Genomic DNA, 24479 nt, shown 5'->3' with positions numbered 1-24479 from the left:
ATGGTTTGAGTTAACTTAACTTTTTGGGTTTTACAGTGTAAAAATAAATAATCATCCTCACGCCATTCCAAATCCATATATTGCTATAATAGACAATTTTCTGCCTCCAATGTCTTAGAAATAACCCAAAATGCCCTAGTACCCACCCAAAACAGATATCAACATCTTAGCAAGTAGTAGTCACCCAGGACACGCAAGCAACTATTTGAAATTTCCCTATAACTACGATATATTCGGATAATATTACAATACAAATTCGGATAATAGGCCAAATCCGAAAGGCCCTTGAATGGGATAAGATTAGTAAAAAAAATCTGATCATTGGTTGGCTGGACAAGTGTTGAGTTGGTTATGATGATTACAAGAAATAAGTTCCACCTGCATTTGGCTGATTGTCTTATTGTGCTTCTTCCAATTCTTCTTAATAAAATATCATTTATAACATCTTCAGTTTCTGACTTAAGCATACAAATGTTACTGTATGGATATTTTAGAAAAATATTAGCAAAAAGTTAAAATGATAGTTTTTTTCATCCGGTTTCTGTTAAAGTATCCATTTTGATTTTAGATAAAATTTTATTCCTGTATTAAACCAATACATACAAAGGAATCACAATGTATCCATATATGATTTACTCATATTAACATTGTAAACATTATCATATGATATTATTATCATATTAAAAATTGCTTTGTGCTGTTGGACAGATATAATGTACAGTGCTCAGCATATATAAGTACACCCCTCACAAATTTATCTTTTAAATTCATATTTTTAATGAGAAGCTATACAATATTATATTTGTGCACATACATTAGATTAGTCAGTACTGAAGCCAAATCTGGAGCTTATCTAACAAAATAACTTGTGATAACAGTTCAAAATCTAGTACAGCCAAATTTATATATTATAGAAAAATATTAAATACAAAATTAAAAAAGAGGAAAAGTCAAGAGAAGCCAAAAATATTGAAAATTTTAGTAGAAATTTTTTAGTTTGTATTTTTTTTTTTGCAATATTTTGCTTTAATTTAATAGAATTATCTTGTAATTTCTAAATGTGTTTAGTGATTAAAATAATATTTTTAATAAATATATCTGTTTAATAAATCTGTTTTGTTTAAATGCACCACAATACATTCCCTACATTCACTGAGAAATGGATAAAATATAAAATTTCAAAATGGGGTGTACCCAATTATGCTGAGCACTGCAAGTACACATGTTAGGGATGTACAATATTGGGGAAAACTGACATTGCAATGTTTTGTTTTTCTGCCATATATATTGCAATATAAATATAATTTCAGCAGATGACAGCAGAACAGCTCAATTTGTAAAGAATTCATCACTTTATATTGATCGTGATGATTTCATAGGACAGTTAATCACCATAAATGAAACAGACAGAATTTTATTTTTGGCGCGTCAAATGTTAATAACACTGCAAATAAGTTAAATACGAATAATCTTTGATAAAACTACAAATGTTATCCTTTCTTACACGCCAATGGTTTAAATACAGTTGAAATCTTATAGTCTCTACATTACAGCTATAATTCCACTCAGATTTGCTATGCAATGTGACTATTGCAGATTTGCACATTGTGATATCAATGCTGAAATGATATATTGTGCAGCCCTAACACATCCTTACAAGAACAATTTGAGCTGAATTTGTGTTTCTTTTGAAAAGTCTAAGAATATTTAGTTTACAGACCCCACCATCCCCCAAACACGGTTTTCATCAGTCATAATTTTATACACTGAAAAGATGTCCAGAAAGTAGTCACTTGTTCTAATGTCAAGTGAAAAACACACATTTAAATGAATATTTGCTTATATTTTATGTATGTATAATTTGTGAATCAATTTATCATATTTTATGATAGTCTAAGTCTCTTAAATTAAAAAAAAGCTTGCTGGAGTTCGACAGATATCATAAACTGTCATTGTATAAATTTTCCGGATATGAACTTGGATAGGCATGAGGATGGGTGAATTAACTCTGACTTTTCAACAGCATATTATGTGATAACAGACCATCCAGAGCCTGAACACCCCATTATCCCATTAGATTGACAGTTAGGCAAACCTTCAGTGACGGATTGTGCTCTCTCTGCACGCTCTCGGATGTCTGTGCTGAGAATCCTCCGTGGTGAGGGAGCTGGAGGCGTCTCTTTGCGAGGAGATGGGGTCGGAGGCTCCTTCTCCTTCTCCTGGGGCTGGGAGACAGAGATGGCCTCGGACACCTCTGGCTGACCATCCTGAGAAGGGCTGGGGAGTTTAGGAGTGGCTGTGGCTGTGGCCGTGGCTGTCCGCGCTGCCTCACTAGTGGGGAATAAAATGGGCTTCATGGTTGGTTTAGGGGGCAACGGGCCTATAGGACGCTCTGGGAGTTGTGGCCTTTCTGTACGTTGGAAGTCTGTAACACTCTGGGTCACTCGGGTTGGTCGCCTGGTGTCTGGAGAAGACAGGACTTTTAAAGTCGGAATGCAATACAAATGACATCCATTTTTTTAATCTTATTGTGAATGGTTTGTTGCTTAATATGTAAATGTATTTTGACAATCAAAATGTCATCAATCTTCTTCCTCACAGCCTTCTAGGTCTACATCTATCCAAGTCTCATCCTTAATTTTCTTTTTTCTTCAATAGTCCATTTCACAATATATAGAAATTTTTTTTGTAACTTACTGGGTGAGTAAAGCTGGTCCATTTCAAACTCGTGTATTGCTATAATTGACAATCTTCAACCTCTAATGTCTTAGAAACATCTAAGCAACTACTAGTCACTCAGGACACCTCAAGCAACTACTTGGAATCCCCTTAAACTGCGATATATCACACATTTGAAAAATTGGCCCTCACATATAATATAATTGAGCAAATAGTACATATTTGGTGTGTTGTGCAGAAGGAGGTCTCCGAGCTTGGATTATAGCTTGAGATCCTAAAAGCTCCCCATATCCTATAGTTGAAATGCAATACAAATGAAATCTATGTGTGAATGATTTGTCCCTTAATATGTTAATTGTTTTTGTCCATCAAAATATCTTCCTTCTCACAGCCTTCTAGGTCTACGTCTATCCAATCGGAAATTGATGGACAAAGTCTCATCTTTAATTTCCTTTATTTCAAACAGTCCATTTCACAATGTACATAAAAATCACTGTAACCTTAACTTTTATTAGAGCTGGGTGATTCATTTCTTACCTGACGAGGTGGACATTGTGCGGGGTTTCATAAACGTAGGCGGTGGCTCAGGTTTGTCAAGTATTGCACCTAAAATTCAAAAAGTGTGAACTGAATAATAGAGGAAATGGCTGTAACATCCCATACAAAAAATGCTGCACATGTACCCCAAACCTTCTGAACTAGGCTAATGCATGAAAATAAATAAAACAAAAGAAGTTTATAGACAGGGATTTTATGGCAGAATCTGCAGACAATGAAACCACCTTTAAATTGAATTTAAAACAAAGCTGCAAGGCATTCTTGATATTTGTTTGTTTTAATCAAAGGATTATGTGCAAATGTATGGCCCTTTGCTTGACTCACAAAATAAAACAAAGCTTTCTATAACTTTCAGATTCTGAAACGCACGCATGGAGTGCTCAGAACTAGTCCTGACCCTGCATATCACATTTATTTTGAAAAATGAGCCAATTTTCATTACAAGTTACAAAAACTTTGGTTGACTGTGAAACTGCTCTGAACTTTCAGATTGAGGCATTGGGATTTCAGCCGCCGGCACCTAGACTGCAGCTCTGCACAAGAAGTTTAGCCAGAGGAGAAATGGTCGTACCCAACTGAGCCTGGTTTCTCTCAAGGTTTTTTTCCCTTCACTTTCGTCAATTGATGAAGTTTGTTCCTCACCACTGTCGCCACTGGCTTGCTTGGTTTGAGACTTGTGGAGCTGCTCATCGATGTATTTGCTCTTCAGTGTTTGGACTTCCAGCAGTGAAATTAAACCACGCTGAACTAAACTACACTGAACTTCAACTCTGAAAACTGGACTGACACATTTTCAATTTACTAGAACTTCTATGTTGAGCTGCTTCATCTAATGTAACAACTGCTTTGACACAATCTACATTGTAAAAGCGCTATAGAAAAAAACATTTTGTGGTTCTTATTAATGCACTTACAGGGAGTGCCCTAACAAAGTTTTGATTAGAGCCAGCAAATGTTTAGGACTCCAATACATAGTCTGTGGAAACACATGGCTAATTCATGACAGGCTCCAATCCTCCTGGACAACAATGGGCCCAAGAATGGACTCTAGGTCAGGGGTGTCCAAACTATGGACCGCGCTTTTTTTAAACATTAATAGAATCTGGCCCACTATACAAAAATGAACGTAATTCAATAAATAACCACCGGGTGTCGCTATGACATGCCTTCAATTAGGCAGCAGTTCCTGTTATGAATTAAAATGAACCGAACAAACTGAAGGAAACATAACTGATAATCAGGTTTTGGCGAGCCATGGCACAACCAAGAAAAAGGAAAATCAACAGTGAGTGTAGGAAATTTCAGTCACGTTGGGCCAAAGAATACTTCTTCACAGAGTTTAGCAGAATATGTGTCTGTTTAATTTGCCAGGAATCAGTTGCAGTAATGAAGGAATATATTATTAAATGACATTATGAAACAAAACATCAGGCCTTACGAGATCAGCTCTTACAAGATCAAATCACAGTCGAACGAGATCAAAAAGTAAAACAGTTAGCAGCTGCCCTATCAGCTCAACACCAGCAGTTTTTTCGTGCTAATAAAGGGCCAGAAAATTCTACGCTGGCTAGTTATGAGGTAGGTCAGCTAATCACACAGCACAGGAAACCCTTCACTGAAGGAGAATTTCTATAGGAGTGTCTGATGAGTGTTGCAACTGTAATTTGCCCAGAGAAGATTCAAGATTTTAAAAACGTAGAAACACAGTTGGACAACGTATGAAAATAATTCCATAACACACACACACACACACATATACATATATATATACATATATATATATACATATACATACATATATATATATATATATATATATATATATATATATATATATATATATATACATATATATATATACATATACATACATATATATATATATATATATATATATATATATATATATATATATATATATATATATATATATATATATATATATATATATATATATATATATATATATATATATGCGTGTCTGTGTGACGTATGTAAAATTTGGCCCAGGACAACACTTTTTTTTTTTTTGCATCTGGCCCTCGGCCCAAAAAGTTTGGACACCACTGCTCTAGATAATAAAGCCCAACTGTTCTAGTAAAAAAACGTTTTTGACTCCTAAGCATATGTCTCAATCCAGATGACAGGTTTTCATCTCTGATATCACAGATCCATAAGTCTGTAACACCGACAGGCAAGAGGAGGCCTACTGTATAAGGTAAGAGGAGAAAGCTTACTATTTTGCAACTCACAATGAATAACTTGGTGGTTCAACTGTAATCATACGAAGCTCCATGCATACTTTTGTGCGCCAAATAAACTGTAAATATGACTTTGTTCATCTGCTTATACTCGTTCTCATCAAGTCATCAGGATGTGCATTTACTACCAGCAATGCAATGTAACATGCAAACATTGTATTTCCCATAGTAAATGTGCACCCTGACCTTACACGAGAGGCAAAGGCACACAAAAATGATTCTTGGAGCTTTATTATTACAGTTGAACTACTGACGTCACATGGAATCTTCTGACAATGTTTTTAGACTTAAAATATTATTGCTTTCTATGGAAGATGAGAGAGCACTTAATTTCATTGAAATATCTTGATTTATGTTCTGATGATAGAGATTGGAATGACATGAGGGTGATTAATAGATTTTGGGGGGTGAAATATCCTTTAACCACGTTAGAAGCATACATATGCCACACCAGGATGTGACTCTCTTGCAGTCACATCTGAAAACCCAGAGCAGAAACACTGAGATCGCCACTGTCAAAACACAGATGTGCTGACATAGCACTACCGATGCAGCAATTCTCATATTCTCCCAGCACATACAGTAGCTTAGAAATGTGTCTTACCCTCAGAGTTGGCTTTCCTCAGCTCCTCATCCTTGCTCTGTAAGAGGATAACACTGGTTTAAATCAGATACCTAATGAAGTATGTGTATAATCCTTAATTCACCTTCATGTAAGGAACACACTGTGATTTGGATCCTGTGGGTTTAGCAGAGTAAGCGATTATTACCAGGGGAAAGGTGTTTTTATTCGATATGAGCCATTTACGCAGGATCAAATTCAATAACGGTAAATTATGTATGACCGTTAATAAAGTTTGAAAGGTCTTCAGAGAACAATGTATAATGAATTCAAGTTTAAAAGGGGTGTCTGTTTGGCTAAAAAGGTTGGTTATAAACATTATTCGAAAATCATGCAAACCCCCCCTAAAAACTGGAAGCATCAATGAAAAGCCCACACTGACCTGGCTCTGTTTGGTGTCGGTGGGAGATGTTTTGGTGACTCCCATGCGGTGAAGCATGACATGGAGACGCTGTTCAAAGCTGGACGAGCTCTCAGATGCATGTTTCTAGATAGTGACCCGGAAAAATTGCCTCTTAGAACATTTTTGTACAAATAGCACAGGAAACATTTCTATCAATATTTATTCTAGGAGCTTTCAGGGCCCTTTTTAGCAAACGAAATCAGCCAAACATGAAATAGTCAATAAGATCCTCTAAAAATGATAGCATCCTTTCAACCAAACTATAAAATACTGAGTAAATGCCTTCAGCCAACAAAAATCATATTATGGAACAGCATATGCTGTAAGAAGTGCAAATTCAACATCATGTTTTTACTCTAAATGTGCTGATACTAAATCACAGCCATATTCACATTGGAGACAGTAGCACTTCATGTTCCTGACACATTTATATAAAGAGTAACAACAATCTCAGTAAATCAAGTCACAGAGTGCTCTGAAAACAAGAGAAATATAACGTAAAAGAAATGTTCGAACAAGCAGTACCATTGTACAGCCATGTTTTTGGGGAACCATGGTGGGCTGTTTTTTTTTCATGATACGTATTTTAGCACATATTATTTAATTATTGTGATATATTTCAGTTATTTTTCTTGTTTTAATTGCAAACATAACCAAATTTAATTAGAATTATGTTTAAAACTGTTTGCCATCGGTTAAAGATCAGTTAAAAATTAACAAAAATGAAGTAACTAACAACAACAAAAGTCATAAAAAATATATTAACATAGTTGGACAGAGTTCAAAGTAACCAAACATTGTGTGATTGAGTGAATATACGAACATACTGGTGTGTGTATGTGGGGGTCAACGAGTCATGTTTTTTTTTTTGGAATAACTTTTCTAAAGGAGCTGTTGACATGGAATTGAGCCAGATTTTGGTAAAAACCCAAACTATATTAACATAAAAATAGAACAAAACAAAAAATCTGATATGTAATATGTAAATAATGTGTGTGATGTCTAATGTGTTATAACAATAGAATGACACAAGGTGTTTTTGGTGATGGCAGCTTAAAGACACGTCTCATATGGAGAAGAAAGTCTTTATTTAGTTTTTTCTATTGAATTCAAGTCAGGTGATTGGCTGGGCCATTCCACAGCTTGATTTTTTTTTCTGATAGAATTTGAGAGTTAACTTGGCTGTGTTTTGGATCATTGTCTTGCTGAAAAGTCCACCCCAGTTTCTATCATCCTGATAATGTAGATGTTGGACTTAAGCAGCTGATATTAATTTACAATGACGAAGGGCAAAGGGATTCTGAATAACTACTGAGAAATATCAGCTGCTGTCTGGGCTTTGACTGCCTTTCTACAACTCCCTTTCTTCATGTGTTCAATACTTTTCCCCAGTGTCATCTTTATCTTTGCATGTATGGATTTCTTTGGTTGTTACCAAAATCTGGTTAAAATTTAGTCAACGGCACCTTTAGAAATATGTTTTCTGAGAAAAATGGTGACGTCTTTAATAGTAATTTCCCCCACTGTACATCTATCACTATGAAATTCATTCATTTAACGTCTTGCCTAATCCAATCAGAATCAATGCTCAGTTACCTTAGCGTGCATGGCTGTGCCGTCCTGCTCCGGCAATACATCTGAGAGCAGAATGAGGGACTGTGATTTGCCCTCTCTTAGTGAGCGACGAATGGGTTTGGGCCTCCGCTCTCCATCTGGGGTGCGGCTCTTCTCCAGGGTCCGGCTCTTTTCCCGCTCTGAGGGTGACACAACTGGGACCGGGCTGGGAGTTTTGGTGGGAGGTGCAGCAGGGGACAGTGCTGGGACCTCTTCAGTTTTGCTCGGGGAGGAGGCAGGAGGTGTGGGTGTGGATGCAGGTGGGGTCAGTGCAGGTGTGGGGACAGGTGAAGGAGCTCTGGGGGACATTTTGTCCTGGATAACTGCTGTGGAATCTGTGATGGTGAGGATGGTGGTGGTGGCTGTGGTTGTGGCCGCCTTGACTACGTTTTCCTCATCTGGTTTCTCCTTGTCTTTCTCCTTCTCCTTCTCTCGCTCTCTCTCTTTTTCTCTTTCCCTCTCCTTCTCTCGCTCTTTCTCTGCACGCGCCGCCTCCCGGAGTGGTCGGATGAGATCGGCTATTGAAGTCTTTTTGACCTTGCCTTCAGGAACGCCGTCGCCCTTGGCCCCTCGACCTGCACGCACTTTCTTAAAGGCAAAAAAATCACCAAACTTCTTCTTAATGTTTTTGGAGGGGGCTGTGGTGGGGATGGGGGTTGTAGTGGAGGTGGTAGGAGGGGCAGTTGTGACACACGTGGGCTCTGCAGGTTGTGCTTTAATGAGGGGCTCCTCCCTCTGGTGCTTTCTGAACACGAGGAGAGGAGAGGCATGATGGGAAATGTCTTTTGACAACCGGTAAGGATATTTCTTTGTTAGAGATCATGATTTAATGATATGCTGTGATTAATTCCAGTTAAATACATGTTGATTAACAGTGATCTGCATAGATGAGTGCATTTGCATGTGTGGTGTACTCACAGGGGGTCATCGGGGATGATTTTTTTGGTGAAGAACTCTTCTACACCTTCATCAACCCTCCCCATGTTCTCATTGGCCTCATTGTCGATCTCTGCGGCCTGCTCCTTTACAAACATAAACGAACACAAGGTCAGCCAACCAATTAAAATCTACTAAATACTTAATCAGAACATGAAATACAGTATCTTAAACAAACAGAATCAAAAGATTAATGTGAGATTTGACCCTTGAGCAACAACCTTAACCTCAGATGATACTCCCACAGATCGCCCACAATACTTTCACTCAGCATGTACAGCAAGGTGTATATTAGACGATTTATAATAGAGTTCTTTTATATAGGGTTCTTTATGTCTGCTGCTTGTCAAACCTAAAAACTTGTTCCCAGCTATAAGCCCTGTAACACTGTGAGGTCTCAGTTCGTAACATTAATTCATGACACGTTCAGCGATTGTGCAACGTATTCTCATTCTGAAAACGTAGCCCTATATACTTTTCTGGAGATCTCGAATTACGTAGCCAGAAGTACTTATTTTAAATGAATGCTACAGAGCAGTATGATGGCGTTCCTTTTTACGCTTACCAGCTGACCACTTACCTCCATGTGGACGGCTTTCCTGCTATTACCAGTTTGTCCAGATAGCTCGCCATGTACGTTGGCGGACTTGAGACACAGAGAGGAGTTGACCACGACGATGGGGTTCGAGTTTGGCAAAGAATGGTTCCAGGAAGCAAGTAAGACAAAACAAACTAAACTACTTGTTTAGTTAATTTTTTGGCTTGTTTTTGTCTTTCTAATAACAAGGTGAGAATATGGTAAAATTTGAAAATGTGGTAAAATTCAGGCGTCAATCGGTGCTTTTGAAAACACTATTGGTTGGGTTTAGGAAAGGAGGAAGGTGGGTCAGTCGATCGGTCAGCCAGTCAGTAAGACGACAGCGGCCTCTGGAGGATATACACAAGAACAGCAGACGTGAATGGCACTCATGAAAAAATTTTGAGACATAGCTCCTGAGACGTATTTGGCGCTCTCCAGAAATGTATATAGCAGTACATTTTTAGAATGAGCGTGATTGTGAGTTACATTTACATGCAAAACAAAAATCAAACTATTCAACAATTTTAATCTTGGCTTGTCTGTGCAAGTGTTCATTGTAAGAAAAGACAACAAATTACAATTACAAATTTTGGCATTATATTTAGAATTTGCTTAATTTATATCAGGACCAGACTTTATAACATTAGTCAAATTAGGCCATGTACCCACCAAAGTGCTTTTTTTATCTTTTCGAGGCTAGCTAGCATTTTTTTAGTAATGGCACAACAAATTTAAAACACACCAGCCGTCTGACAAGGTAGTGAGCATCTATTTCATGATTGTCTTAATGTATATTTCGCACATCTAATTCAAGCACTGGAGGCTTGGTGTTTTACCTGGTCTGAGGGAAAAGTATTAGTATCACTGTTCCTTTTCACCCAGCTATCCAATCACAGTAGAGGAACAATAGAACAAATATTATCAACCATTATAATTGTACAATGAATAAAAAAAGTAAGTATTGCTGGTCTCCGAATAACCATGTTTTTACCTAAAAACAACACTTCTGTGTAAAAACATTGATGATCTTTCTCACACAGTTGGCCATTATCAATTTTCTTGTAAAATGATTTTGTACAGTTGTAAAATCACAAAGACTAACAGTTTATTTTAACCGCTGAATTTGCCGCTGTCGACCTACTAACTGACCGCATACCCAACCCACCCCCTTCCCTAAACCCTTTTCAAAAGCACAGATTGACCACATTACCCCCTTTCCTAAACCCAACCTACAGTATTTTCTAAAGCAATCCAGAAAAAGAAAAGCCCTCGTGGCTGATTTTTACTACGTTTTCAGATCTAAGCATGTTCTCACCCTGTTATTTACTTATTATTTTATTTTTTGCCTTTTGTTTTTGTTTCTCCTGCTTTCTAGAACCGTTCTTCACTTTTCTTGAACCCTGTCATTGCAGTCAACTCCTCTCTGCGTCTCAAGTCCACCGATGTACATGGGCAAACTGGTAATAGCGGAAATGCCGTCCACACAGGCGTAAGCAGTCAGCTGGTAGCACAAAAAGAAACAGAAGCTGTCGGTGCTGTCATATGTAGCTCTGGTTACATAATTCATGCTCTCCAGAAATGTATACGGGTGTACATTTTTACAATGAGCCTATTTTGGTTCATATATTTAAATACACAAATATTTTAATGTGATATGCGTTTTAGTGTGACAAATCAGGGTTAGTTTACAGTAGAAGACCACATAAACTCTATCTCTGGAAGTACTGTAAATTTAAGTCGCTTACATTAGGCATTTGAAAATGTAATATGCACCAGTTTTTTCCAAGATAATAATGAGAATAACAAAAGATGGTTAAAAGCACTTTGTTGGACACATGGTCTTACAAAAAAATGATAATCAGCCACTTGTGATTTTAGGGTTTGGTTTAGGGTTAAATTGACACTATTGTGTAAATATTGCTTTTTTCACTTCTCTTTCAAATTAAAACAGATTAAACACAGCATGATTCAGACTGTGTTCAAAGTGGATTTGTCTTCAGGCGGATCTGCCAATAGTGTCCTGAGAGAGAGCCAAACCCTGCCTCAATCTCGCTGTCTGTTTCCCCCCCACTACCTAATATAATTACGCCCCTCAGACACAGCCTCATTACACACATACACACACTTAAATGAGAGTTTGAGTGCTCATAAGAGATGACTGGTGTATCTGTCATGTATCCTCAACAAGAACACAATAGCCGCAGATATGAAGATTGTCTATAGCAAGATATGCCAGTCATGATCGTTCTTAAACTTTGACTTTAAATGACACCACACCACACTGTGAATGTGATAAATGAACAAAAAGATTTTTTCTGATGGCAATCATTAATCTCTTATTCAAACAATATGTTGCCTATAAGCTGAAATCACACGACTTCAAGAAATACATGGTTGTATAATTTCTGTGAGGATTAATAGATCTTCAATTTGAATATCAGAGGAGAATCTAGAGCAAGATTCATTTCAAGTGTGAAAAAATAAGAATAAGAATAATTTATTATGGGGCGTCATGATGTCGCAGTGGGTAGCACAATCGCCTCAGAGTATAATTCCTTATAATTCCTTCATTAATCATTAAAAACTTGCTAACAAGCTTTATTATCATCGTAAACTTGTTAAGTGAAACAAGGATTCATTTTAGAAAGTAAAATTAAAGAAATAAAAGACAACAAAAGTACAAACATACATACAAATAAGTAGGCATAAATAAATAAATAAATAAAATAAAGGTGAATTGGTGAAAGGTGAATTGGTTAAATTAATTGTCCGTAGTGTATGTGTGCGAGTGTGTGTGTATGGGTGTTTCTGGGCATCTGCAGCGTAAAACATATGCTGGATAAGTTGGCGGTTCATTCCGCTGTGGCAACCCCTGTTTAATAAAGGGACTGAGCCGAAAAGAAAATGAATGAATTAATGAATAATTTATTACACTTAAATAGCACTTTTTTGGGCACCCAAAGCCCTTTATATACACACAGACACACACAAATGTATACAGATTAGTCAGTGCCAAAGCCGAAACTAGAGCTAATTTAACAAACTTATGATCTTATGATATTAACTTATGATATAACTTATGATCATGGTCCAAAAAAGTACAGACAAATTAATATGCTGGAGAAAATTTTCGGTCTTTCGGTCACGGTTCTGTCTGAACCTCAGTTTTGGAGTCAAAGTTTGATACAGGCACGGTACAACAAGATTTTTTCTGGTTTGTTTTTTGTTTGTTTTGTTTTTTTGTTTTTTTTTGAAAAGGCAGAAGTGTTTTGTTACAATCATTGTACAATTTTAAAAAATAGTTTTTATTAAAGAATTGGAATGCATGAATCAATATTGTGATTCAGCTTCAAGGCAAATCACATTACAAACTGTGCTGTGAAGCAAAAAACTTTTGTATTATAAATTAATTAAATCAAAATGTTTGCATTCATTCATGCATTCATTCTGAAAACATAGCCCTATATACATTTCTGGAGATCGCAAATTATGCAGCCACAAATATGTATGGCTGCATTTCATCTTTAAAACGAACAATATGGGGTGGTATGATGCTGTTCCTTTTCTCGCTTACCAGCCGACTGATTACCTCCGTATGGACGGCTTTTTTTAGCTATTACCAGTTTTCTGGTAGCTCAACATGTACGTCGGCAGACTTGAGACGTAGAGCAAAGTTGACTATGACAATGGGGTTCGAGTCCAGTAAAGAACAGTTCCAGGAAGCAGGTTTGACAAAAAACAAAAGCTAAAAAATTAAATATACAAGTAAAAAACAGGGTGAGAGTGTGGTAAAATCTGAAAACGTATTTAAAAAAGTCACAGCGTACACAGCAGCCTCTGGGGGTTCGTGAAAACAAAAATGAAGCTCTTTGGGACATATTTTGCTCTCTCCAGAAATGTTTATACCGCAATCATAATGAGCCTGGGTTGAATGTTTGAAGTAAAAATAGACAAAGAAAACTTCATTAAAAAATTTTAATCTCTGTAATGCAAAATATGCATTGACATGTGGGCGGAGCTAAATATCCCATTTGCCATGCTTTTTTTTTGTGAATCTGTAACTGGGGAAGTTTCTGTACAGCATTATGGGTAATGTAGTGTTTTGTTTAGTTTTTACTTTTTTAACTATGGACCGTTTTCACAACACGATTAAGACGTGTTTAATGTTCATCAGCATCTTAAATCCTAGAAAGTTTTTAATATTTTGATTTTTTTACGTATGAACATTTATATGTATTTATTGTATGTATTGTATCTAATTACAAAAAACTAATTACCGCTTGTGCGAGGCATTTGAAATGTAGAGTGTGTGAGTAGGACGGTAAATTTGGCGTTATCAGTCTCACACAATTTATTTATTTTGTCCTGTCTCTGTAATTCTGTTACACTGTAGAAGCTTTGTCATGAAATCAAATTCCTCGTATGTGAGAACTTGCCTGCCAATGAAGCTCTTTCTGATTCTGATTCAATAGTTTTTTCTTTTTTCTGAAAGTCACCATTGTGTTTTTCTATTATTATTTCAGCAAATAGAATTGTAAACAAAATTATTTGTTGTACTCTCGCATTCACTGTACTCTAAGTTTACCCAACTACAGTATGACTGAGAAACACGGAGATGTAAAAAGGGTCCATAAGTTGAATTTATTAAAACACATAGGTTCACTCTCAGAACTCAGCAGGTCTGTTCAGATATTAAACTCACTAAAGAAAAACAAAAATAGTTTTTACAGCTGGAACTTGACTGCTGCACTCTATAAATGCACAGAAATATCGTTCACATTAATGCTACGAATCTGTATTACGAATGAAAATTGGGTCAGTGTTGATTTTTCAACTGTGCCAGATCAGTAGCTTACAAACACTACACGAACACAAAAGCACAGGGCGCCTGGTCTGTGTGTTTTGCCCGTTTCCTGCTGCTTGCTGCACAGACCGCGAGGCCTTCGGGCAGTTTGGGTACTGCAGAATAAAAAAAAAAGAAAGAAATATGGAGAGGGAGAAGGAGAGAGAGAGAGACCACTGCAGAGCTATAGCAACCATATGCAAATTAGGCACCGCACACCGCATGAGAAATGGATTATAAATCATTTAGTGCCTCTCAGCCAATCAGAAGGCAAAGCACTCATCACTCCATCTTTAAAAAGAGGAGGAGAGCAGGCGCCACATTGAGTGAGGCGGCACAGGGAGAGGTGTTTCCCACACAATCATATACTCCTACAACAAAACACACTGCAACCATACAACTCATGCTCAATTATGAACCAATAACCAAAAACAAAAGCTTTCTCCTGCTGGGTTTGTTTAAAGACTAAACAAGATGTCCAGGGTTTTTATTTTTCAACATGAAGCCACAGATTAATTATTTCATCATTCACGGTGAGTTTATTCAATAAACAGGCTGTTACACATACATCAGTGTGTAATTAATTCCACTAGCACAATTTGAATATCAAAACCTACATGAAGGCAGATAATGTTAATGTTTGACGGGTTAAGCTGTTCTGAATCTACTCTTGCAAAAGTGACACGTTTGGGTATGAAAAAGCTGTTCTCAGATCAGTGTAGCAGTGGAGGCTGATGCACTGATCAAAGATCGCTCCAACTCACATGTCATGACTCATGACTTTGTGTACGTTCTGGCGGATTTTGCTTCTTACATTTCCAAGTAAGATGTGGAGCTGTCTAAAGGTGTCAGGTTGAGACCGTGATCCCAGAATTCCATAGGCTTCTGTCTAAGCTTCCTCTGTGGTAAAACTATGATCCGTATTGAAGACATCACTGCACTACAAAGTGATTAAATCCAACACGATTCTCACAAATACAGTACAAAATAGGGCCTGAATATCTTAAATGGTCAGTGTAAGGTGGTGCTTAACCTTCAGAAAGTGCTGATCATGTTGCAAACCTTATATAAAATTAATATGAGCTGCTCATATAAAATTCTATTTGTTCCCATGAGATTGACCATTTTTTTTGAAAGTTAAGCAACTGCCTGAAAATTAACACTTTGTGCAACTATGAATGAAACAGTTTGAATAGCTGTTACCAAAATGTGAAAGAGAGAAATCAGATTTTTGAATTCATTCTGAGGTTTTGTAAGATTTGCAATACACATTCAACAAAATAAACAAATAAAAAATACTAATACATCAGTTAAAAGAGACAAAAAAGGGGTTGAATATGTAAGTGATATATGCAACCCAGGCTCATTCTGATTATGTACCCCTATATACATTTCTGGAGAGAGCAAAATATGTCCCAAGAAGTATTTTTTTATGCAGTTTTTGTTTCTGTGAACCCACCAGAGGCTGCTGTGTGTGTTTTTTCAGATCTCAAATTTCTCTCGAGTGCCATTCATACCTGCTGTTCTCATGTAAATCCACCAGAGGCCGCTGTCGTCTGACTGTCTGGCTGGCTGACTGACCAACTAACTGATTCCACCACCCTCCCTGCTTCCCTAAACGCAACCGATAGTGTTTTAAAAAGCCATCCAGAAAAAGAAAAGCCTCCTGATTTTTACCAAGTTTTCAGATTTTACCACATTCTCACCCTGTTATTTACTTGTTTATTTTATTTTTTAGCTTTTGTTTTTGTCTTGGAATTGTTCTTCATCAGACTCGAACCTCAATGTTGCAGTCAACTCCACTCTGCATCTCAAGTCCGCCGACGTACGTGTTGAGCTACCGGACAAACTGGTAATAGCAGAGAAGTCATCCATACGGAGGTAAGCAGTCAGTTGGTAAGCACAAAGAGGAACGGCGTCAAACCACCCCGTAGTGTTTATTTTAAAGATTAAATGCAGCAATACATACTTCTGGCTACATAATTTACGATCTCCAGAAACGTATATAGGGCTCCGTTTTCAGAATGAGCCTGCGTTGCAACATATTTAACGACTGAAAAGTTTTCCTCATTGTATTTACCTAAAGAATAATCACAGTTCACAGTGACCACAAATGCCAGGCTGGTAAGTGATGCCACTTCGCTAATAAAAAAGACTACATGCCTGAATAAGTATGCAGTTTTCTACATACAAAAACAATCCTGCAGTCCTGTTGTTTAACTGAATAACTTTAAACTGAAATTGATGTTTTTATAGTTTACAAATAAATTATAATTCAGTTGGAACAACACTAAATGTGCTGTTTTCATAAGTGTTGTTACATCACATTTGTAGTTGTACTTGATTAAAACAAAAGTGTTTACCTATAGCCACATGTGCACCCAGATTCTGAAATCTTCATACAGTGATATATGTTTACTAGAGATCTTTTATAATAGGGTCTCTTTTCACATAATGTACATTTGACTTTTTATGACATGCACATGTTTATTAAAGTCTTACAAACGGGTGAGTTGAGTACTCCAGAGTAGCTCCAGTGAATTAATGTATTATTCCAGATTGAAAAAAAATAGTGCATGTAGAAAAAAGCTATAAATAATAAACAAGCTACTTGTTATGGTCACTTTTATGTTAGATGATTCACCACATGTCATCTTTGAGGTGGTGACAGTGACATAATGTTCAGTTATATCATTTTCCTTTGCTTCCTTCATTTGCTCCTCATTTTTGTCTTCCTCTTGGGGTTCACTGACTGTGCTCTCCTCTCGAGGAGGAGTGCTTCTTCTTTAGTCGCCTACTTGCTCTCCTCAACATCGATCTTAAGGTTGTTTTACACAGAACTTAACTTTGTGAGTATTTTGTTCATTGTGAATTGGATAAACGTGGCAAGTGGAAAACACTGGAAATCACTGGCTGTGCTGAGGCTTCAATTATATATATTGTGTTATTATTGGGTAGAATGCAGGTAAAAATACAAACAGTAAAAAATGTAGTGTATTTTCTTATGAAAAAAAACAAATAGCATGAGTATTACAAGTTTTTCGATTCGATTTAGATTTTAACAAATACAAATGTAACCTTGTTGACTGTAACTATGGTGATATGTGCACTGAAACGGTGGCGTAAGCACAGCGCTCAACTGCTAGGTGCTGTTTTATGCAGCAGTGTCTTTTATCTAACAGACCTCAATTATTTTATTGCTATAAAAAATCTAAATAATAGTGGTGGCGGTGGCTGTGGTGATATAATGGGAAAATGACAGAACTGGTGTTGTGGCTTAACACCAGTAAAACACCAATGTATCTAATCACTTTTCACTACTCATTGCTTATGAGTAAAAAGAAGTTTAAACATTTACCGCTGGCAAGCATTCTGACGGCTGAGAATAGCATCTAGATGAATATGTAAATGTATGCTGCTCGACACATACAAAAATAATAATAACAGCAGTGAGAAAACAGCAGTAAAGAAAGCATCTGACTAGTCACATCAGCTCTTCTGGTTGTCTTTTTTCATTTTTCATTTCCATGGCTCTTAGTACTCTGGTCAAACCACTTTTACGAATTTTTGTTGACAATCTTTACCAATCGTAATGGTTTCTTTTGTGTTCATTTTAAATTTCCACACAACCAGCGCAGAGACATGATGATCAGAGAGAGGCTGGCTTGACCTCCCCCAGATCCAGGATGTGTTTCTATATATTCATCTCAGGAATGCTGCAATGCTTGGCAGTAAGTCGTCCGACCCCCACGATTCAATGCATATATGGAGAATGCGGCTTTTCAGTTTTGTCTTAAAATTAAAAAAAACTAATGTATTTTGCATTTTCTTCATCCTTTAATTACTCTCTGAACTGGCTCTGTGCATGTTAGAATGTACGCACATGCGCTGAAACACAGCTACCTGCGAGTAATTGCCCCATCAGTGAGCACTAAAGTAGGAGACGTTTTCACATAAAAATGAACGTAATGTGAGCCATATGTAAAGTTTCAATGTGCAAATTAACCCTTAACCCTTCTAAAAGGTAAGACTTAGTAATGAGCAATAATTATATCCATCTGTCCAACTTGACAAGTATTTAATCAGTTATTTCTTGGAATGTAAAAAAAAATCAAGAAATTGTGTCGTCTTTAACTTTCCCATTTTGCTGCGTCTTAAAATAAAAAAATCTTATTCCTGCTCTCTGTGTTTTTAATATTAAACAAACAACAAAAGATAATGAAATCACTCTGCTCCTGACTGAATATCTATATAGCTTAGTAATGTATTTTGTACAGTTAAGATTATACACAGCATGCACTGTCATTTGATTATGTTTTTCAGTTTATAACTGGAAAATACTGTTGGATCCATGAAAGTCTTGAAAAGCACTGCTTATTTTAGTATTATGTTTGCTATATTGTATTCATTTTGGAAAGTACTTTGCTTGTAGGGTAATTTCAACATAGGCTCTTTCTGAAAACGCACCCCCATATACTGTAAAAAATTTACTCGTGTCGATCTCCTCCCCAGTTCTTGGAGTTTTTGCTCAATAAAATAGTTAGGCGTCTGTATTTTCAAGTCTATCATCTTTATTTACATTCACTCACTGGCATCCAAAATCCACGCCTTACACTAATATGAAGCGTTTATGCACTCTGACTACTTCTATATTATTCATAAGCTGTGCTGGGCATTTTACTCTGTCTCGCGCTGAACGCTGTCAGTGTCGACCAATCGCAGCAGGCTGTCATCGGTCCAATCAGCGCAGATTAGATTTGTTCTAAGGAGGGGTTTAGGAACAAATGAATCACTGAACGATTCATATGGGAGTCGCTGGGGTATTTACGTAAAAATAAACGAATATTATAAGACCATGAAAGTGTTTTTTGACCTTGCATGCATATCAGACTGTTGTTGGAGACCCTTACAATCAAAAAATGACCATATTTAATGTATAATAAAGCTCTTTAAATGACACCACACTACCTTGCTTTAAATATATCAGGGTCTAAAAGTGCACAGTATTTTCGTAAAATGTCATCTCCTGAAACCACTACGTAAGGATTCTACTGAGCCTGATTAAATACAGGACTACTTTATCACATGATGCCAAATCATGGACTACACTGGTCAATGAGCATCCATCCATAATAAACCCCTTTGTGTGATACTGGTGAGACGTAATAAAAGAAATGCTTGTGCCATCATAAATGAGATCGAGAGAGAGAATTTTAACAAGGATACAGGGACACTATAGAAGCTCCCAGAGCCTCAGACACAATTTCGGATAGGATCATATTTCCCTGAGACCAATGGATGGGTTTTACCATAGAATCACCCCTCATTACAGGACCCTGTGGTCCCCCTACTGCTGACAGCCCTGCAGGAACATACTGTAAAATGCACACACACACACACACACAGAGAGAGAGAGAGAGAGAGAGAGAGAGAGAGAGAGAGAGAGAGAGAGAGAGAGAGAGAAAGAGAGAGAGAGACTGGTCCATCAGAGAATCATCTCTTCTCCAGTCGCTCAAGCTTCTCCCCGAGGCACCACCTGTCATTGGATTTTCAGCAGCCAAAGAACATGACCATCACACAATATGGACACAGACCATGGCCAACAGATCACGCTGACAGGAATAAACATATAACACACACACTCATTCAGGTGATCAGAGGAAATGGCAGGAGCGTTTTCGTCCCTCCAAGCTTGTGTCTGCGATAACAGTGGCGCCAAACTCTCCAGAGAGTGTCTGTTCTGAAAAAAAGCCGACCTCACACACAAACTCACAGGTGATAACAGCAGTCTACAACTAAACATTAACACAGAATATACAACTAAATATTATAATCACAGAAAGGCTGACACAAAAAAAAGTAGGTCTCAATGGATGCATCTTTGTATAAGGATACACACCCTTATAACTGTCCATAGCAACTAGTACTCACAGACAGTCATGACAACATTCAGCATTACACTAATGCATGCCAGTCGTCATGACAACAACACAGACACAGCTACAGCTCTCGGACATGGAGAATGACATCATAAGATAGTATAGTTTCAATCAATTAACAATACACAATACAGATCATCTAAGAATGTTCCATACTAATACACACAGGTTTTTACACAGCAGTTTTGTTATAGTCATCATTTTCTGGACACTACTATTATGCTACCATGGCATTCTTAGACACACCCTAGAACAAAATGGCAAATGAATAGAGCGATCCTCATTTCACAGTATTACCATTATTTAAATGTACACTACTACAGTGTGACTGTAATAACATGCTTTTTGGCATACTATGATATGATAGGTAAGATGAAAATCATATTACAGTACTATATAGCAACACCGTAATGTTTGTGGACATCACCGTGACTGTAATATCATGGCATTATTGACACATTGGGATACTAATACTTAAAGTGGCCATAAAGTGGCAATCATACACTCACCGGCCCCTTTATTAGGTACACCTGTCTAACTGCTTATTAACACAAACACTCAAATTTTTAATCAGCCAATCACATTGCAGCAACTCAATTTAGGCATGGAGACATGGTCAAGACGATCTGCTGCAGTTTAACATCAGAATGGGAAGAAAGGTGATTTAAGTGACTTTGAACGTGGCATGGTTATTGGTGCCAGATGGAGAGAGCATTTCATAAACTGCTGATCTACTGGGATTTTCACGTACAACCATCTCTAGGGTTTACAGAGAATGGTCCAAAAAGAGAAAATATTCTGTGAGCAGCAGTTCTGTGGGCGCAAATGCCTTGATGATGCAAGAGGTCAGAGGAGAATGGCCAGACTGGTTCCATCTGATAGAAAGGCAGTAACTCAAATAACCACTCGATACAACCGAGGTATTTAGAAGAGCATCTCTGAATGCACAACACATCCAACCTTGAGGCGGATGGGCTACAGCAGCAGACCACACTGGGTGCTCCTCCTGTCAGCTAAGAACAGGAAACTGAGGCTACAATTCACACAGGCGCACCAAAATTGGACAATAGAAGATTGGAAAAACGTTGCCTGGTCTGATGAGTCTTTCTGCTGCGACATTTGAATGGTAGGGTCAGAATTTGGCATCAATAACATGAAAGCATGGATCTGTCCTGCCTTGTATCAATGGTTCAGGTTGGTGGTGGTGGTGTAATGGTGTTGGGGGATATTTTCTTGGCACACTTTGGGCCCATTAGTACCAACTAAGCATTGTGTCAATGCCACAGCCTACCTGAGTATTGTTGCTGATCATGTGCTGATGGCTACTTCCAGCAAGACAAGGCGCCATGTCATAAAACGTGAATTATCTCAGACTAGTTTCTTGAACATGACAATGAGTTCACTGTACTCAAATGGCCTCCACAGTCAGCAGAGCTCAATCCAATAGAGCACCTTTGGGATGTGCTGGAACGAGAGATTCGCATCATGGGTGTGCAGCCGACAAATCTGCAGCAACTGTGTGATGCTATCATGTAAATATGGACCAAAATCTCTGAGGAATATTTCCAGTACCTTGTTGAATCTATGCCATGAAGGATTAAGGCAGTTCTGAAGGCAAAAGGGGGGCCAACCTAGTACTAGTAAAGTGTACCTAAAAAAGTGGCCGGTGAGTGTATATACAGTACATGATTTTTGTAGATACTATTATAATATATTTTTTTACATACTATGGGATACCATGGTAAATAAAGGTTGCAATCCTACACACATGGCATCACATGACTATATTATAACTTTGGTTTTGTGTGCAATTAAAAGCTATTTTTCTTTACTTATTATGAGATACTTTGACAAATGAAGGTTTCAATGAACAGTACATGGTATCACAGAATCATTGTTTTACCATGATTTGCTTTGCGGACACTGCTGTTCTATTGTAAGAATAATCACAACTTAGAGCACCAAGGTAAATAGATTATATACATTATATCAGAGCACGTTACCTTTTTTGTGTTTGTACTACCATTGTATTTTGGCATACATTTAGGTGTAATACTAGGGTGTGGTAATAAAGTTAGTATTACCATGATACTGTATTATCTCCTATTATCATCTATTTCAAGAGTTCACTCTTAGCTGATGATTAATTATAAGCTTGTTTGGCATGCTGGCCCAGGAGAGAGCCCTGAGCTCATAAGATCCTCGAGTCCGGGGCTCCCTCCCTTTGCAAGGCTAGAGGGGAGTTTGAGCTCAGGTAGATCTCGAGAACTCCCCTGCTGTAGTAACTTATGAACAGATAATATAAGTGACAACTACTTACTAGAAGCATGTCTATGGTGCCGATTTGGATTAGTCGATTAACTTAAGTTGCATGTTTTTGGACGGTGGGAGGAAACCGCGGATCCCGGGGGAAACCCACGTGAGCACGGGGAGAAAGTGCAAACTCTGCACAAAAACGTCTGCTGGTTAGGTAAAGCCTGGAACCAGAGACGTTCTTGCTGTGAGGTAACTAAGCACTGGGCCATCGTGTCACCCATCTAGGAAGGAGGAGTAGGGATGGAAGGGGGGATTCTTCAAAACGAAGATAGCGGTGGTACGTGACCCAGGGTATTTGCAGTGGCTCAGGAGTCGTCTGATTGGTGCATTGAGAATTGGAGAATGCGGATCCAGCCACTAGCAATCATAAGCACGTGATCCTCTCGAAATTAGTTTATAAATAAACTTCACATAATCCTGGTATTTTTTGACATACCTTCGAATATTATAGTGGAAACTGATCATTTGTACATGCTATCAAAGCACTATAGGCTTACCAATATTTTGACACTTATTTGACAGTAGACCATTATTATAATACATTATTATTTATAATACCATGGGATGCTGTGGTAAATAAAGGCATATTTTCATATGATAATGTTATCATAGTACCCCAGTATCACCATGGTTTTGTGGAAACAAGCATAAAAGTATTAACTTTATTTTTAGCATTTCTTTGACATACCATGGGGTACTACTGTACATAAAGGTATTAATTATATTATTCTACATGGTACCATAGAACTATTTATTACATATAATATGTAAATATATACTATGTTTTTTTGTGGACATTACTCTAATGTGGTACTGCTAGACACACTTTGGAACTCTATGGACAATGAATGACATTCATCATACAGTGTTTAACAATATAGTATGGTATTACCATCATTTACAGTATGTCTGGCATATGGAAAATGTAATTAAATACATCTAAAATAAATAAAAAATTACATCTGGCAGTAGTCAGATGTAAAGTGTATTGTAATAATAATATACATTTCTATGTACAGTTACTATGATTGTTTTTGTGGATAGTTCCATGATACTAATATAATACCATGTCATTTAATAACCTACCTTGGCATACTTTGATAAATTAGGGTGGTATTAATATTTATATGCTACTACCAGCACAACTGTAGCATGATATTGTTAGATACAGTTGAAGTCAGAATTATTATCCCGCTTTTGATTTTTTTTTTCTGTTTTAAATATTTCCCAAATGATGTTTAACAGAGCAAGGATATTTTCACAGTATGTCTGATTATATTATTTCTTCTGGAGAAAGTCTTGTTTGTTTTATTTCAGCAAGAATTAAAGCAGTTTTTAATTTTTTCAAAAACTATTTTAAGGTCAAAATTATTAGCCCCTTTAAGATTATTTTTTAAAAATGTATAAATACTACTATTATTTCTACTATTAATACTACTATTATTAAAGTAAAATTGGTAACCAAAAAATACTTGGCACTAAATTAAATTTTAAAAATCACATTGAACCCAAGCTTTTGAGCCGGTGTGTATATATCCAAAATCCCGGATAGTATCATTGTACTAGGGCTGTACGATATTGGAATATTTTAGTATTTGGTGATAAATATTGCGATATGAATACAATTTCACCATATGATTAATATCGCTATTTGGAAAGAATTTATAATGTTAGATCGATTGAGATGATTCTACAGTGGGAGTGCATCGCCATAAAATCTAATGAACA

General features: G+C 37.1%; 1 protein-coding gene across 2 annotated transcripts in view; it reads right to left on the bottom strand.

Annotated features, from left to right (window-relative positions):
- Positions 1-24479, bottom strand: part of carmil2 (capping protein regulator and myosin 1 linker 2) — a 136092-nt gene that overhangs the window by 7191 nt on the left and 104422 nt on the right. For both annotated transcript variants that reach the window (XM_056478253.1, XM_056478254.1), the window contains 6 exons: positions 9056-9159; positions 8120-8882; positions 6503-6607; positions 6103-6139; positions 3217-3285; positions 2096-2464 (listed from right to left, as the gene is read on the bottom strand). In XM_056478253.1, the coding sequence (XP_056334228.1) occupies positions 2096-2464; positions 3217-3285; positions 6103-6139; positions 6503-6607; positions 8120-8882; positions 9056-9159 (1447 nt within the window). The remainder of the gene's footprint in view (positions 1-2095; positions 2465-3216; positions 3286-6102; positions 6140-6502; positions 6608-8119; positions 8883-9055; positions 9160-24479) is intronic.

The sequence above is a fragment of the Danio aesculapii genome, chromosome 18 (genome assembly GCF_903798145.1).
Source record: "Danio aesculapii chromosome 18, fDanAes4.1, whole genome shotgun sequence".
In the NCBI taxonomy this organism is placed as follows: domain Eukaryota; kingdom Metazoa; phylum Chordata; class Actinopteri; order Cypriniformes; family Danionidae; genus Danio; species Danio aesculapii.
The sequence above is the reverse complement of the archived record's forward strand: the minus strand, read 5'-3'. Positions and strand labels throughout refer to the sequence as shown.